General features: G+C 43.7%; 1 protein-coding gene across 8 annotated transcripts in view; it reads left to right on the top strand.

The window, feature by feature from the left end:
- The window catches only part of SIK3 (SIK family kinase 3), a 310,884-nt gene extending 296,887 nt beyond the window's left edge, over positions 1-13,997 (top strand). For 5 of the 8 annotated variants that reach the window (XM_090265989.1, XM_090265985.1, XM_090265987.1 and 2 more), the window contains 4 exons: positions 8,447-8,610; positions 9,472-9,604; positions 10,478-10,677; positions 11,926-13,997. In XM_090265989.1, coding sequence (XP_090122115.1) covers positions 8,447-8,610; positions 9,472-9,604; positions 10,478-10,665 — 485 coding nt within the window. In that variant the 3' untranslated portion in view covers positions 10,666-10,677; positions 11,926-13,997. The remainder of the gene's footprint in view (positions 1-8,446; positions 8,611-9,471; positions 9,605-10,477; positions 10,678-11,925) is intronic. The other 3 variants (XM_090265990.1, XM_090265986.1, XM_090265984.1) reach the window with 1 other exon arrangement.
- The last annotated feature ends 1,205 nt before the right edge of the window (positions 13,998-15,202 follow it).

The following is a 15,202-nucleotide window of genomic DNA, read 5'->3' as shown; positions in this document are numbered from 1 at the left end:
AAGCTGCCAGATTGAGGAGGCAAAGAAATATGGCCCAAATGAAAGAACAGAAAAAAACTCCAGAAAAAGAAAACAAAATGAAGAGAGCCAACCTATCAGATGCAGAGTTCAAAACACTGGTTATCAGGATGCTCTAGGAGCTCATTGGATATTTCAACAGCATAAAAAAGACTCAGGCAGAAATAAAGGTAGCATTAAGTAAAATAGAGAAAAGTCTATAGGGAACCAACAGTGAAGGGGATGAAGCCAGGAATCAAATCAACAATTTGGAGCACAAGGAAGGAAAAAGCATCAATCAGAAGAGCAGGAAGAAAAGAGAATTCAAAAAAACGAGGATAGGTTTAAGAACCTCTGGGACATCTTTAAATGTACCAACATTAAAATCATAGGGGTGCCAGAAGGAGAAGAGGAAGAGCAAGAAATTGAAAACTCATTTGAAAAAATAATGAAAGAAAACTTCCCTAATTTGGCAAAGGAAATCAACATACAAGTCCAGGAAGCACAGAGAGTCCCAAACAAGATAGATGCAAAGAGGACCACACCAAGACACATCATAATTAAAATACCAAAAGTTAAAGATGAAGAGAGAATCTTAAAAACAGCAGGAAAAAAATCAGTTACCTACAGGGGAGTTCCCATAAGACTGTCAGTTGACTTCTCAAAAGAAACTTTGTAGGCTTAAAGAGACTGGAAATGAGTATTCCAAGTGATGAAAAGCAAGGACCTACAATCAAGATTACTCTATCCAGCAAAGCTATCTTTTAAAGTCGAAGAGCAGATAAAGTATTTCCCAGACAAGGTAAAACTTTCACCATTCTAAACAAAATCTGGACTAATATCCGTCCCATCACCATAGATCTTGAAAAATTAGTTTATCCATAAATATACAACCCTGAAACTGAGCATTTCTTATATCCTTCTCTTCTTGCAGCTACCTGCATCTCCTGCCATTCAGCACCAAGCCATTATTATATGAAATGCTAAAGGGAATTATATAAGAAAAAGAAGATCAAAACTATGACCATTAAAATGGCAATAAATTCAAAGCTATCAATGACTGAATCCAAATAACTAAGCAAACAAGCAGAACAGGAACGGAGTCATAGATATGGAGATCATTTGGAGGGTTATCAGTTGGGAGGGGGAGAAAGTGGGAAAGGTGCAGGGATTAAGAAGCACAAATTGGTAGGCAAAGACTAGAGAGGGTGATGTTAAGAACAGTATAGGTAATGGAGAAGCCAAAGAACTCATGTATGACCCATGGACATGAACTGGGATGGGGGTGGGGTCCATTCCTGGAGGGAATGGGGGTACCAGGTGGAAGGGGCAAAGGGGAAAAAATTGGGACAACTGTAATAGCATAATCAATAAAATTATTTAAAAGGAAAAGAAAAGAGCAATTCTAGCATAGGCTGCCTAAGTAGCCTGGGACCTCCTGTCTGTTCTAGCAGAGGCAGGACGGTTTTATTAGGGATGCTGTGGGAGAGCTTCCTGTGTGAATGAAAGCTTTCACCACATTAGTATACTATAGTTGCAGAAAACAAACTTTTCTGTAGGGTTTTTCACGTGACAGACACCAAGTGCTATTCATATAAAAATGTATTTAATCTTCCCAACAACCCTATATGGTAATAACTTACTATCCCCATCTTGTCAGTGAGACAACTGAGGTGCAGAGTAAGTAATTTATCCCCAAGGGCAACAGCTAGTAAGTGACATTGAACCCAAGGGTCATTCAGTTGACTAGCAGATGCTTACTGAGCTTGTCCTTGGTGTGCAGGGCACCAAGGAAAGAGCGAAGCTGGAGCAAATAGTGTACGCTCCGCATTGCCCCACCTTGGATTGTCATGTATTAAAACACCTTTTGAAATGTTTTTGTTCAAAAATTATTATAATTCCTCTTCATTTTTTCCCTCTGGTCTGACTCCTTCATACATATAGGCTGGAGGGCTTGAATTCACCTATATCCCATAATTGTCAGAGGAATCTCCCTTTCAGCAGGCTTGCTGATCTACTTAGTATCTAAAGTAAGACAGAATGTGTTTGGTACAAGTGCAGGAGTACCAGTGGAGGGAGAGATTAGTTCCCAACCAACAGTAAGTGTGGCATTTGAATTGGGTGTGACGGATGAAGATGATTTTGCCATTTGGATTTTGGGGAGAAGTATGAAAAGACCAGTGGGTAAGAATGTACTGGGGTTGTTTTGAGGGGATAACGAGCGGGCTTGGTTGAAGAGTAGTGCATGTCAAGGAACTAGTAGAAGTAAAGGGCAAGGTTTTCTAAAATCCAGAGTATGATGTGGATCCAGCTTCAATGTACCAGGAAAATAGTGGCACATTACTCAATTCTCCTGCCAGTTTTAAATCGATACACAATTCTGTGAGTCAGTCATGCCCCGTATTTTAAATCTAAGGCCTTCACTTCAGGCCAGATCTTCATGGTTATAATTCTTCTGATAAGTCTCTTACTTTGCCAAGCTAAGTTACTGTCATTACCTCTTTCCTCCCTCTTCCTTCTCCCTACCTTCTTGCATTTACCACCATCACTACCATTAACCCTGACAAGCATCTCTTGTGGTTTCTGGAAGAAACCAGAAATAAGTATATTCCTAAATGTTTCAGCTCAACACTCCCCTGTCCTTGTTGCTTTATTATCAGTTTTGCAGGTTTCTTCCCCCAAAAGTTGTCTTTTATCTTTATTTTTTCCTGATCTTTGGTATGAGCTTGTCTAGAAGCTGTAGTCTTAACTCTTGCCAATGTATTATAGAGATTATTCTTCCTTCTTTCTACCCAGTTTACTCTAAACTTACTGTTTAATTTAGCTACAGCTATACCTGTTCTCACTTGAACACTGTTTACCTTTTTCTAACATCTACTCCTAGCTTGTGACTTTTGGTTGCCTCTCACACACCCCCAACTTGGGACCTGGCCTGCAACCCAGGTATGTGCCCTGACCGGCAACCAAACCGGCAACCCTTTGGTTCACAGGCTGGCACTCAATCCACGGAGCCACACCAGCCAGGGTTAAAATTTCTTAAGTAGATGAACAAGGATCACTGGTGTTACTCAAGGAAAATTCAGTGTTACCATATCATTGTTCATGGTTACCTATTTCCTTTCGGCTCTTTGCTGCCACTCAGTAGGAAGCCAGGTGCTGCCAGGGCACTGAACAGGCAGCATGCTAAAGGGTTATTGGAAATATGTAGAAGTTTCAGGTCAATACGTGCCCCATGCTGCCTGTAATCTCCCTAACTGCCACTCTAGAAGTAGAATTAGGGTTATCATCTATACTTGTTTTTTAACTTTGTACGTAAGTACAACAGCAGGGCTGGATTACATAGTGAAATCACCAACTTGAACTCACAAAGAAAACCACATCTTCTCCCCTGGGCCTAGTCAGCATCAGCAGTATTGGTGGGCTTCAGGCCTCAGAGAGAGGTCAAATGACGGGTGTGGAGGGTTTACCCCTCAGAACCTTTAAGAAGAATATGCACAAATGTCATTTCTCTCTAAGTTTTCTTAAAACTTAGTAAATGAGTAAGAACAAGTCAACATTGACAGATTCAATAGAGAGTTGTGCAAGCTGCCCCCAAATTCCCCGAGTACGTGGGTGGTGTGCACTGTGTCCATTTGTGTATTCTTTCCCTTGCACAATCAGGTGATCATCCTCTCTTCTGTACTGAGAGCTTTACTTTGGTAAATACGTGGGAACGCTGCTCTCAGGAGTCCTCTTTCCCCTATTATTTATATATACTTTGGTGAGCTTGACAGTTCTTCAAGTTGCTGAATTGGCATAAAGGATGCCAAAAATTTGAACCTAAGTTTCATTTCCCTTGGTTAGTGGGTTATTCTCTGTACACCTCACCACCATCACCACCCGCCCCCCCCCCCCCCCAGCTGGTCAGTAGGTCTCATTTTAGAATGTCACAAAGGACTTCTGGGCTTAGGACTCGGTATTCTTAACTAAAATTCATACTTGTGCAGTCCTTTATAATTTGTTAAAGACCCTTTCACACGTGTTCTCTTTTGAGCCCCCACACAACTGTCATTTTTGAGGTAGAGAAACAGATTGAAAGATGAAGTGGCTTACCCAATATCGTACATTCTGTTGGTGATGGAGTTAGATCCTGACTTCAAGTTTCCTGATTCCCTAGCCTAATACTCTTTCTTTTACTCCTCCTCACCTTTCATTTTGTACCTTTCAAGCACATCTGCCAAGCAATAGATGCTCGCCCTTTCAGGTCTTTGACCTGTGGATTATATTGAAACTTGAGCAAAGCCCTGGTTTGTTACCTAACTCCCTTTTCATCTAGTTTTTAACTTATATTTGTCTCTCCTAGATCAGAGGCTTCTTCTATGGAAATTAAAGTTTCATTAACTCATCTGTTCACTTATACATGAGGAAACTGTCTCCATAATTCTAGAAGTAGGGTCCTGTGATAAAATCAGTTCTTCTGTTTTTGTCAGCTGGCTCAGCAGCAAGCCCTTGTCCCAGAACTGACATCTCTGAAATGAACATGAGTAATACCAGCCTTTACAGTGTACCAAGCTCTAGTCAGCACTTTGCATACCTGTGGTGTAAGTCCTGTATTACTGACAAACTGAGACCTTGTGAGGTCAGTCAGGTAACCTTCCCACTCTCCAAGAACCCTGGTGAAGCCAGCATTCCAGCCCAGGCCCTCCTGACCCTAGAGCTGTGCTCATGAGCTCTGGGCGGGGAGTCAGGAAGGGTCATCACATGATTTGTCAAGCAATAGCTTGCTCTGTCTTGGTGACACTCATATATTGGCATCAGTCCTGAAGCCCAGGAAGAGAGCAGACAAGGAGGATAGTGTCCATGTAACTTTCCCAAAGCAGGGCCAAAAGGAGGGTGGGTGTTTGGATTTGGAGAAACCTCATTTTCAAAAATAAAAATAAATTCAAAAAAAGGAGGGGAGAAAGGAGACTTAGCATATGTATTAAACAAACAAACAAACACATTGAGGCCTCTAGAAGAGGTGAGAAAGAACAACCAACAGGAAACCAGGGCATACACATTTTGTTAGCTTTGCCATTTTCTCATGTTTGATAATGATCCTTTAAAAATCTTTGAACAGGAGAGCTCTTGTGTTTGTCTTTGGGGGAGCAAGGAGGTGCAGCTGATGAGATTTGCATCCAATTCTGTAATCCAGAAAAAAAGAACCCAAAGGAATTGAAACGGATGGTGCTAGCTATCAAAGAAGAGAATGTTTGCATTGGAAAATATTTTGAAAAAGTAAGAACCAGCTCTGTGTTGCTTCTTGGCAATACAGACCAGAGATCCAGTTCCTCACTCCACAAAGCCATTGTCCACCACTTCCTTCCAGTGGTTTTTGTTTGGCCCTGGGGCTAGCACATGAGCTGTGCCCAAGAGAGGAATTTAGCTGGGTGGGTATGATGGGTGAGCTAATCCCACAGAGCCAGTTCTGGTGTAGGCTTGCTTTTATCTTTCTTTCTCTGCTGGCTTTTTGCTTTCAGTAGCAAGAGTTGACTTCTGGCTGTTCCTTTGACCTCTTTGCTCATAGAACTTTCAAAAGATTTCTCACTTGCTTTCATCTTTGGTAACTGTGAAGCCCCCCTCCTCTCATTTTTCTCCAGAATGTTTTACATTACCAGCAATGTGCGTGTCAGTCAGCACATCTACCTCAGCCCCTAAGCCCGGGCCTAGCCTTGATGGTTACAGGAGACCTTTCAGTACAGAAAACTGAAACCCTTTACCCAGCACTCAGGCAGTATGTTTTCCTTTGATTATTGAAATAACTATTGGAATGATGCAGCTGGCATTAGAGCTATGTTTCCTATTAAAAACTTTAAAAACCTGGTCTCACCAAGGTATTGTTCACCAGCAGATAGGCTCAATATTTGCCAAGGAGCTTTAACAACCCAAAAAACAACCAAGCAAACAAAACCTGTTCAACTGCAAGACTCTTTAAGGAATGGAACCAAAAGTGCAACCAGGAGGATCTAGCAACTTCACTGTGGCCCTGGTGTTCTAGACCATGCTAGTCAAGAAGAAATATTCATTCCCCTTAGACTCTTTTTTCTTCCCAAAATATAGTTTTTAGGGTTGCCTGACTCTTGCAGGATACTAACCCACATTAAGAGAACATTTATTAATATCAGTCAAGGAGATAATTATTAAATACCTACTGGATATTGGACAATGTTCTGGAATACAAAAGTCTCAAAGACATGCATAAGACACAGTGCTTGTCCTCAAGGAATGTACAGTCTTCAGCCATCTGAGAGACACAAATTAAAACCATAATGAGATACCACCGCATACCAGTCAGAATGGCCATCATTAACAAATCAACAAATAACAAGTGCTGGCGAGGATGTGGAGAAAAGGGAACCCTAGTGCACTGTCGGTGGGAATGCAGACTGGTGCAGCCACTGTGGAAAACGGTATGGTATCTCCTAAAAAAAAAACTAAAAATGGAACTGCCTTTTGACCCAGCTATTCCACTGCTGGGATTATACCTGAAGAACCCTGAAACGCCAATTCAAAAGAACCTGTGCACCCCTATGTTCATGGCAGTGTTATTTATAATGGCCAACTGAAAACAGTCTTAAGTGTCCATCAGTAGTAAATGAGTAGATCAGAAAACTGTGGTACATTTACACAATGGAATACTATGCGGCAGAAGAAAAGAAGGAACTTCTACCTTTTGCAACAGCGTGGATGGAACTGGAGAGTATTATGCTAAGTGAAATAAGCCAGGTGGCGAAAGACAAATACCATACAATCTCACCTATTAGAGGAACCTAATGAATAAAACAAATGAGCCAAATAGAACCAGAGGCATGGAAACAAGGAACAGACTGACAGTGACCAGCGGGGAGTAGGGGAGGAGGGGAAGGGGGGAAAGAAGGGGAAGGGTCTAGTCAAGAAACATTTATAAATGACCCATGGACATGGACAACAGGGTGGGAACTGACTGTGGGAGAGGGACGGGGGCGAGGCAGGAGAAAGCAATGGGGGAAAAATTGGGGAAACTGTAAAAGAACAATAAAAAAGACTAAATAAAATAACTAAAGGGGGGGAGAACTTACAGTTTTATAGGAATGATTAAGAACAGTACACAATTGAACATGGTGCCAGGAATAATGGTAGAAGTAATTAGAGTTCAGTAAAGTCTTCTGACACTTAAAGGAAGAAAAGATCTATTTCTGTTTGAAAGGGAAAGTTTCATAAAGATGTTCACATTTGAGATGGACCTAGAAGGATGAATTGATTTGGATTGGCAGGAATGGAAGTAGAAGAACCAAGCATTTCCAGGGAGAGGAATAGCACAAGCTAATATTTACATAGAGCTGTGACTGGGTAGGGAAGAGTTAAGTGGTCCCATTTAGAGTTTATGATGAAGGGGGAATAGTGTGAGGTACTCACTGAAAGATAGGCTGGGAAAGAATTGTGAAAAACGAGGTGTTTGTACTACCCAGTAGAAAGATTAATCTTTGTAAAGTAGTGGTAGGGGGAAGGTTAAGGAGCTATTGTAGTAATCCAGGCAAGAGGCAATAGGGCTTCAATGGAAGTAGTGAGGTTGGAAAGAAAGGGACTGGAGTGACCAATATTGCAGAGGTAGATTCTTTAAGTTGATGTGGAACCAGGAGTAAGGAAGTAAGGAGTCAGGTACCCTATGCGTTCACACCCAGATTAGGAAAACAGGCACCAAAACAATGATCTCTGAAAGAGGAGCTGGTTGTGGAGGAAATGGATGAATTTGGAATTAGACATGTTAAGTGTTAGGTGTTCATTAGATATCCAGAATAAGATATCTAGTAAATAGTTGGAACTATGGATCTGGAGCTTAAAAGAGCATTTCAGTAGTTTTTTACATAGAGGCAATATAGGTGAAGACATGAAAATAGGTGATATTGCCAAGTAAGTGTGGGGAAAGAGGCAAGGTCAAGGATAGAAAGGTAAAGAGTGAAGGAGCTAGGGACAGAGCTGGGAACAGCAGTTTGAGAAACAGGAGAGGACTGGGATGGCACACTGAGGTGGAAGTCAGGAAAGCAGAGAGGAGGCACCCACAGAATGGAGGTCATCCTCCCAGGCTAGAGGTTCCTGAAAGCTCCAGCAATGATTATGTGCATCTGGGTTGGAGAACACGGCACTGTCAAGTCAACAAAGAGGTGAAGAAAAAAAATATTCCATATGATCAATCAGCAATATGTGGGATTTTTCTCCTAAGCGTATGGTTCCTCCATAAAGAGGTTCATGTTTGCCGTAGGACTTGGGGTTAGAAGACTGGTCCAGGCTCCCGTAAGCACCATCACCAGCCTGCTGAGGATTAGTAGATAGTACACATGTGGTCCTCACCATTCTTCACTGTCCCTTGCAAGACATTTCTTTGATAAGTATTGGCAATGTTAGGAGAAACCCTAGGTCTGCTGACTGACCCTATTTTGCTCTGTCTCCTCAGAATCTGTCATAGGGAACTGCATGGATAGAAGTTCTCCAGGACAAGCAATGGAGGTGCCAGATCATAATGGACTTGGGTACCCAGCACGCCCCTCAGTCAGTGAGCACCACAGGCCCCGGACCCTCCAGAGACACCACACAATCCAGAACAGCGACGATGCTTTCGTATGTTGGTCCCTCCTGCTTCTCAGAAGTGGGATCCTACCAATCCAGCCTTGGAAACAGAACTTAGTAATGTTGGATAGTATTTACTCTTCCAGTCTTCTCAACCAGAGTCCAGCACCTTTGTGAACTATGGAAGCATGTCTTTGAATCACCCTAACAGACCAGCCCTTAACTCCAATAGAATCTCAATAAGATCTACACTCCAAATTTTAGACTGAGAAGTCAAGAATAGTTGCCATCTGTTTTCTGTAGTCTTAGTTATTAAACTTCTACCCAAACAATCTAAACTCAAGCCCCAGCAAATGAACCCTTAGGCTCTCGGTTGGTTTTCTGGCAGGTGCATTGAACTTACTCAGATAAAGGGTGCTAACCTTGCTCAGCAAGGCTTTGTTTTCCTAAGGTAGACTCCGACTCCTAGAGAGTCACTGCTAATGCAGCAGCAACTAGCCACAAGCAGCTATTCAAATTTAATGTAATTAAGTTAAAAATGTAGTTCCTCAGTCACTCTAGTTACTTTTCAGGTGCTCAATAGCCGCTTGAGGCCCGTGCCGTAATATTGGACAGCACAGCAGGGCACTTCCGCCCTCACAGAGTTCTGTTAGACAGGACTTCACGGCGACGGGGTTGGTCAGAAACCTGGTTTGGAAGGCCGTCAGGGGCATCCGTCCACCAGCTGAGACCATGCCCTCCCCCACCTCACCCACTATTAAGGGCGGCAGCTGCGGCAGCTTTGGATGGCACTGCAGAGGAGGAGAGTCTGGAATGAGTGCCTGAGATTTTTTAGAGAGAACAACTATCTCTAGGGTCACCTATATGTTGCATATTGTTTGGTGTCCTTATTTTCCTAATCATTTCCTGCAGGTGCAACTGGATAACTTGCCAGGAATGAGTCTCGTGGCTGGAAAAGCACTTAGTTCTGCCCGGATGTCAGATGCTGTCCTCAGTCAGTCCTCGCTTATGGGGAGCCAGCAGTTTCAGGATGGGCAACATGAGGGTAAGGAGCCTTACACATGGGGTGCCCCAGAGAAGTTCCTAGAGTTCCCCCGCTTCTATCTTCACCATTGGCTGCTCCCCTCTTCAGTATAAAGAGTTCATGGGATGCCACCGTATCCCAAAGCGGTTCTGGACACAGAATCCTTCCTCACTTCTCTTTCACTGAGCATGAGTGTATAAAGGAGCATGTCTTCTGGTTTCCTGCAAAGATATCACATTTCTGTTTATAATGCTTTGTTAAGATACTCCTTTAATAACTTTCTGGTTCTGATTAGAGGGCACTGTGTTTGAATAGGTAGGATATGTCTGCCTCCCCTTAGAACCAGTGAAGAGAAGGTATCGTAATAGATACAAAGCACAGGCCCTGGAATGGACAGGTCTGCCGTAAATCCTAACTGCCCTTTATAGGCTACATGGACAAGGCACTCAGCCTTTCTGAGCCCCAGCATCCTCCTCTGTAAAGTGGCAGAAGCAATAGAGCCTGTATCCTAGATTGTGCTTGAGCATCAACTGTACGATCTAGGATCTGGGGAGCTTAAAATGCTTAGAACTATTCCTGGAGCATAGAGAGTTCCCAGTAATCAGTGTCTACTAGCAGTAAAATTTTCTTCTCCCTCAAAGAGGGGAATCTTTCTGAAGGAGTAGTGTTCTGTCTTCTCCCACCCTACAGCTTAGAGAGCTCCATGGTGAGAGACCAGTAAAGGGGGAAAACAAAACACTTAGAAGAATCCTGGCCCCCAGCCCACAGTCACTAAGCACATTGATGGCCTGCTGTGAGCTAGGATTCAGATTGGGAGTCAGGCTGTGGGTACTCAAACTTCTCTTCTTCCTCTCTCTCCCTCTTCTCCACCTCTCCCTCACTCCCTGCTCCCAGCAAATCTCACATGTTCCTTCTGGTCTTCAGAGTGCGGGGAGAGTCTAGGAGGTCATGAACAGCTAGACCTGACTGATGGCAGCCAGCATTTGAACTCCTCTTGCTACCCATCAACATGTATAACAGACATACTGCTCAGCTATAAGCACCCTGAGGTCTCCTTCAGCATGGAACAGGCAGGCGTGTAACAGGAACCGAGAGTGAGTATCACCCAGGCCAGGGTCAAACCAGCCCTTTGTCCCAGGGCCACCTCCTGATCCCGTCAGGAGAGTCCTTCCATGTGGACTCCACGATGCCACAGTTTTCCTCCTGGTCTTTCATTAAGCAGTGTGCTAGTTGTTTTGGGCTGTGGGTAGGTACAGACGGAAGAAATGCTGGCCGTAGTCCATTGGTTTAACTATGGGGATAAGACATGTTATAATGACAAGTTCTTTAACAGCCTTCACAGTGAGCTGCAGCTTGGAGGACAAGGCACCTCTGACCGGGGTAATAGGAAAGGAGATGGTCCTTGAACTCAGTCCTGAAAGATGAAGCCCACCCAGCAAGAGAACACATCCAGCCATAGTTTTTCAGGCTGTGCTGCAAGTGACAGAATATTCTAGAGAGGAGCAACAAGTGATCAGAGACAAGTGGTAGAAAAGGGTAAATTGGCCTGGGAAAAGTAATGCCTAAATGAACATGGTCGGTAGTATTGGTTCTTTGAAAATTCTGATAGAAAAGACTTGATGAAAGTTAGGCCGTCTGGCAACTCCATATCAGAGCCTCAGTGTGGCAACCCTCTTTAAAAACTGAGGTAAAGTGAATCAGTCTGTTTTTTACTGGTTTCAGCCTATTAAAAACCAGTGTTGTGACTGGACCGCTCTTGTGGTTTTTATTATGGCTGCAAGACACCCTTCAGCAGTAACCATGGGGAAACTTTGAAAATATGCAGATTTATTACTTGCAAGACCTGGAAATTACACAAATTACACAGCACACTTGAGGCCACCAAGCAAGATCTCGGGGGGCGGGGTGGGGGCGGAGAAAAGAGGCCTGGCGCTCTGCTTTCACTGGGGTTCAGGCTGGGGGCCTGGGGTTTTGCGGGCTCACTCTTTATTGGTGGATTTAACACGTATAGGAGCAGGAATTTAAAGCATGGGAAGTGAAAACAAACAAGGAGCCCAAATGGTCAGTTATTGAAATCAACCAAGATCTCTAAAAGAAGATCTCTGTGGAGGGAGGGGCCTGGTTCCTTATCTAGTCTCCTGGTGGCCAGTGTGTTTATTCAAGATAGTCTTTCTTTGAAGTGGATGCCTGGATGGTCAAAGCTTAAGTCAGGTACTTGTATTACAGAAAGAAAAAAAATCATGCTTACATTTCACATTTACGTTTTTTTATAAAGTTCTCAATTGAATATTTGGGGCTTTCTCTTTTCAAACTAATTCTCTTCTGTGTCTGCTCTGTTGCAGGTTTGTATACAGCTCGGGAATAAAAAGATGGTCTTTAAACCAACAGTATCTAGCAGCATTGCACCAAATTGCCGTTGTGGTTCTCCACCCAGAATGTCATGGCTCCTTACATTTAGTTTATCAGTGTGCTGTTCTTTGGGATTCTGAGGGGATTTTGCCATGTTTGCTTGTATGACCAGGTCACCAAGGAAATAAACAGGAAATCCACGTTCGCCACCTTTTGTGAAAGTGTATTTGATGTACTTCAGTTGTTGGCTTGGTTTTGGTTTTTTGGTATGTTTTCTGTTGGAGGTGATTCTCTTTCTTTTTTTAACTTTGCTTCTCTTTATTTTTTCTTTCCTTTTTTGAGACAGAAGAACTAAGCAGTTAGAGGACAGGGGACGCAGAGCCACCCTGCTGCTAGCCTGCATGCTCAGAGTGCCCTTCAGTGCTCTGTATTGCTCTTCCATAGGAGCAAAAACTACAGGGTAACAGCTTCTGGAATCTTAGTGGCTGGGGAAAGAGAGGGAGGAAGCAGTGATGGCTTTTGGCACTTGGAGAACAGAAAGAGAAACCTCCTAGCCTGGAACCTGGGGAGATATTTACTGCTGGGATCCGCTGAAAAACATGTCTGGTCCAGCTGAGATCATATCAGAATGTTAGCATGGAGACTGGGCATGACCTGGTGTTGATGGAGTGCTGAGTAGAATGCCTCAGTGTGAGACTTCTCTTTGGTGTGTAACTCAGTTCCTCTCTTACAACCTGGAAAGTCGATTGCCCTTACCACCCTGCTGGTCCTGCCCAAGGACTAAGCACCCTGCAGTGGTGTCTGTGCTTTTGTGCTGTCGCACATTCTCATTTTATACTGTGCTGTAAAGAGCTGGTTTCTCCATACTCCTTACGCATACATGCACAGACACGCATACGCACACACTTCTCTCTTTCAGCCTGTTCGCCGTAGGCAAGAAGACTAGGAGGCCGTCTTGGGCCCTGCCTCTTTCCTGACTTTCTCCTCCCTGGGCATACTCATTCCCTATTTTAATTCTTGATCATGTAGGAATTGTTTTGATAAACGTTGATATTATTATTAATAATAAAAACAAAAGGCATTTTTGTTTAAAAGAGAAATGTTTAACTAGGTTCTGTTCTATATGACTTGCACCTTTTGTTCAAAGTATTTTATTTAGACATTGTAATTGTGAACAGTTTTTTCTTGTGCCAGTGACAGATGTCCCCATTCGAAGCAGTGCATATGCAATAGCTATTGTTTTTGTCATTGTCTTTATTTTTCTTCACTGTTAGAAACCAAAGTCTTTTATGCTGGCTGGGGACTAACAAATGATCTGGGTTGTCTCCTTTGATCTTCAAACCAAGAAAGAGATATTAATTCCTCTGACTCTTGATCCTTTTTTCCTGGGACAATAAATGGTCCCCAGTCCCCTACTAGTCTTTCATCCTGAATTTGCACAAAAGAAAGGGGGTGCCCAGCACGGCATCCTGATGTTGCTGACAGGATCCCCCATCAGCTTGTCCTTCTCACTAATACCAGCAGCTCTGCTCCTGGACCCAGTAGCCCTCAATGGATTTCTGTAGTGCAAGAGCCTTTTTAGGGATACGTCCCATGTTTTCATGGTCTCAAATCACCCCTCCACTTGGTGGGGCCACCAGCTACTCGCCAGAAAGGCTGCCATGAAAGGCCGATCAGCTGCTGTTCGCTTCTCTGTTCTGTTTACATGGAACTGAATTGATGGGAGAGCAGACTGCCGTCCCTCAGTGACCGCCCAGCAGAGGCCAGTGAGCCTGTTAACCGTGCCATCTTGCGAACTACACTTTTTAAAAATCATTGCTTTGTATTATAGTAACCAGTGTGTGCAGTATATGTTGAATGTATATTAATATACTTTCCTATATCTGTTCTTTGAAAATGTCAAAAGTATTTTTTTCTCATTTATGTTGAACGTAAAAAGGATTTTAAAAATCTCCAGGCCCAAGTTTCAGTAAGACCTTTAGCCCCTTTTCTGTGGGCACTTACAACTTAGTAACTTCATTGGACAGTAGGGGATTGTGAAAATAAAGAACCGATTGTCATCTTATGTCGACATATTATTTACCTTGTGGTTCAGAGTCTAATTGGGAGAAGCATCCAGGTGGGTGGAAGCGGGAAAAGTCTACCAGCCGTAGGGCGTAGCTTTAAGCAATGCATTCTCTCACTCCCCTTGTGAACTAGCATCCTCTAGAAGTCTTAACTCAGCTCCACACTGTGGCCCCTGCATCCAGCTTGGACTCTGCCACCTCAGAGGGATGTATTTAAATTTGCTGAATCGGGTGAAAAACTGATTCCTTTAGAGGGTACTTCTGAAGGAAGAGCAGGAGGGTCTCAAATCCTGGGGCCTCAAGGCTAGGCCTTTAGGAGGTGGCTCCTATCAGCCCAGTGTTAGGACAACAAGAGGACTTCTCCTATCATTTTCCCTTTTTTCCACACCTGGACTCCCAAGGGCAGGTCAGCATTTCCAGCAAATCCCTAGGCATGACTAAGAGATAGCTGATTTTTTTTTTAATGTTTTTTATTGATTATATTGTTACAACAGTTCCAATTTTCTCCCCCTTGCTCCCCTCCACCCAGCACCCCCCTCCCCCAGCAATCCCCCCCAACTCCATACCCCTGGTTCGTAAAAATTATCCCCCCCCCCTCTCAAATATTAGGACCCTTTGTAATCTTGTAAAGGACAATGGGCGAAGGTCTCAAGCTCCTCTAGCTGCTTCAAGCTGGACGAGATAGCTGATTGAAGTTCTTCTATGAGAAAGGTTACTCAAGTGGGAAATACTGAGTTTATAGAAAGAATGAGAGTAAGGAACTTAACAAAAGCTTTCGAATCCCTGGCGGACTAGAAAGCTGCAGTGACACTATTTAGAACAGAAAAGAGCCTTCCCAAGGAGAGTCTCCCAGAAATCGCCGGGTCTGTACATATTCCCGTGGAGAGGTGGGCAGGTATCTCTGAAACCAGTGATTTACTCTAGATGCCTTCCAACAGCTTGTCAACCTTTTTGAAATAGGTGCCACTCCCTCCTCAAGTCAACTAGGGTGACTTTGGGATGAACACAGAGGAATCAGGGCATTGCCTCCTGGGTGCAGACCCAAAGACCTGAGTTCTAGAAAACAGAAGCCATGCAGACAGAGCCTTGCTGATCTTTGTCAGGGCCCCCACCCCACTCCCAACCGCAAAGATCCAGCTTGGGAAGGCCAGTGTGCCTCCCAAGGAGCCAGCCCTCAACTCATGCTGGCCACAGACCAGTGCTC

Source organism: Furipterus horrens, unplaced genomic scaffold (assembly GCF_987537825.1).
Source record: "Furipterus horrens unplaced genomic scaffold, mFurHor1.1.pri manual_scaffold_2, whole genome shotgun sequence".
In the NCBI taxonomy this organism is placed as follows: Eukaryota; Metazoa; Chordata; class Mammalia; order Chiroptera; family Furipteridae; genus Furipterus; species Furipterus horrens.
The sequence above is the reverse complement of the archived record's forward strand: the minus strand, read 5'-3'. Positions and strand labels throughout refer to the sequence as shown.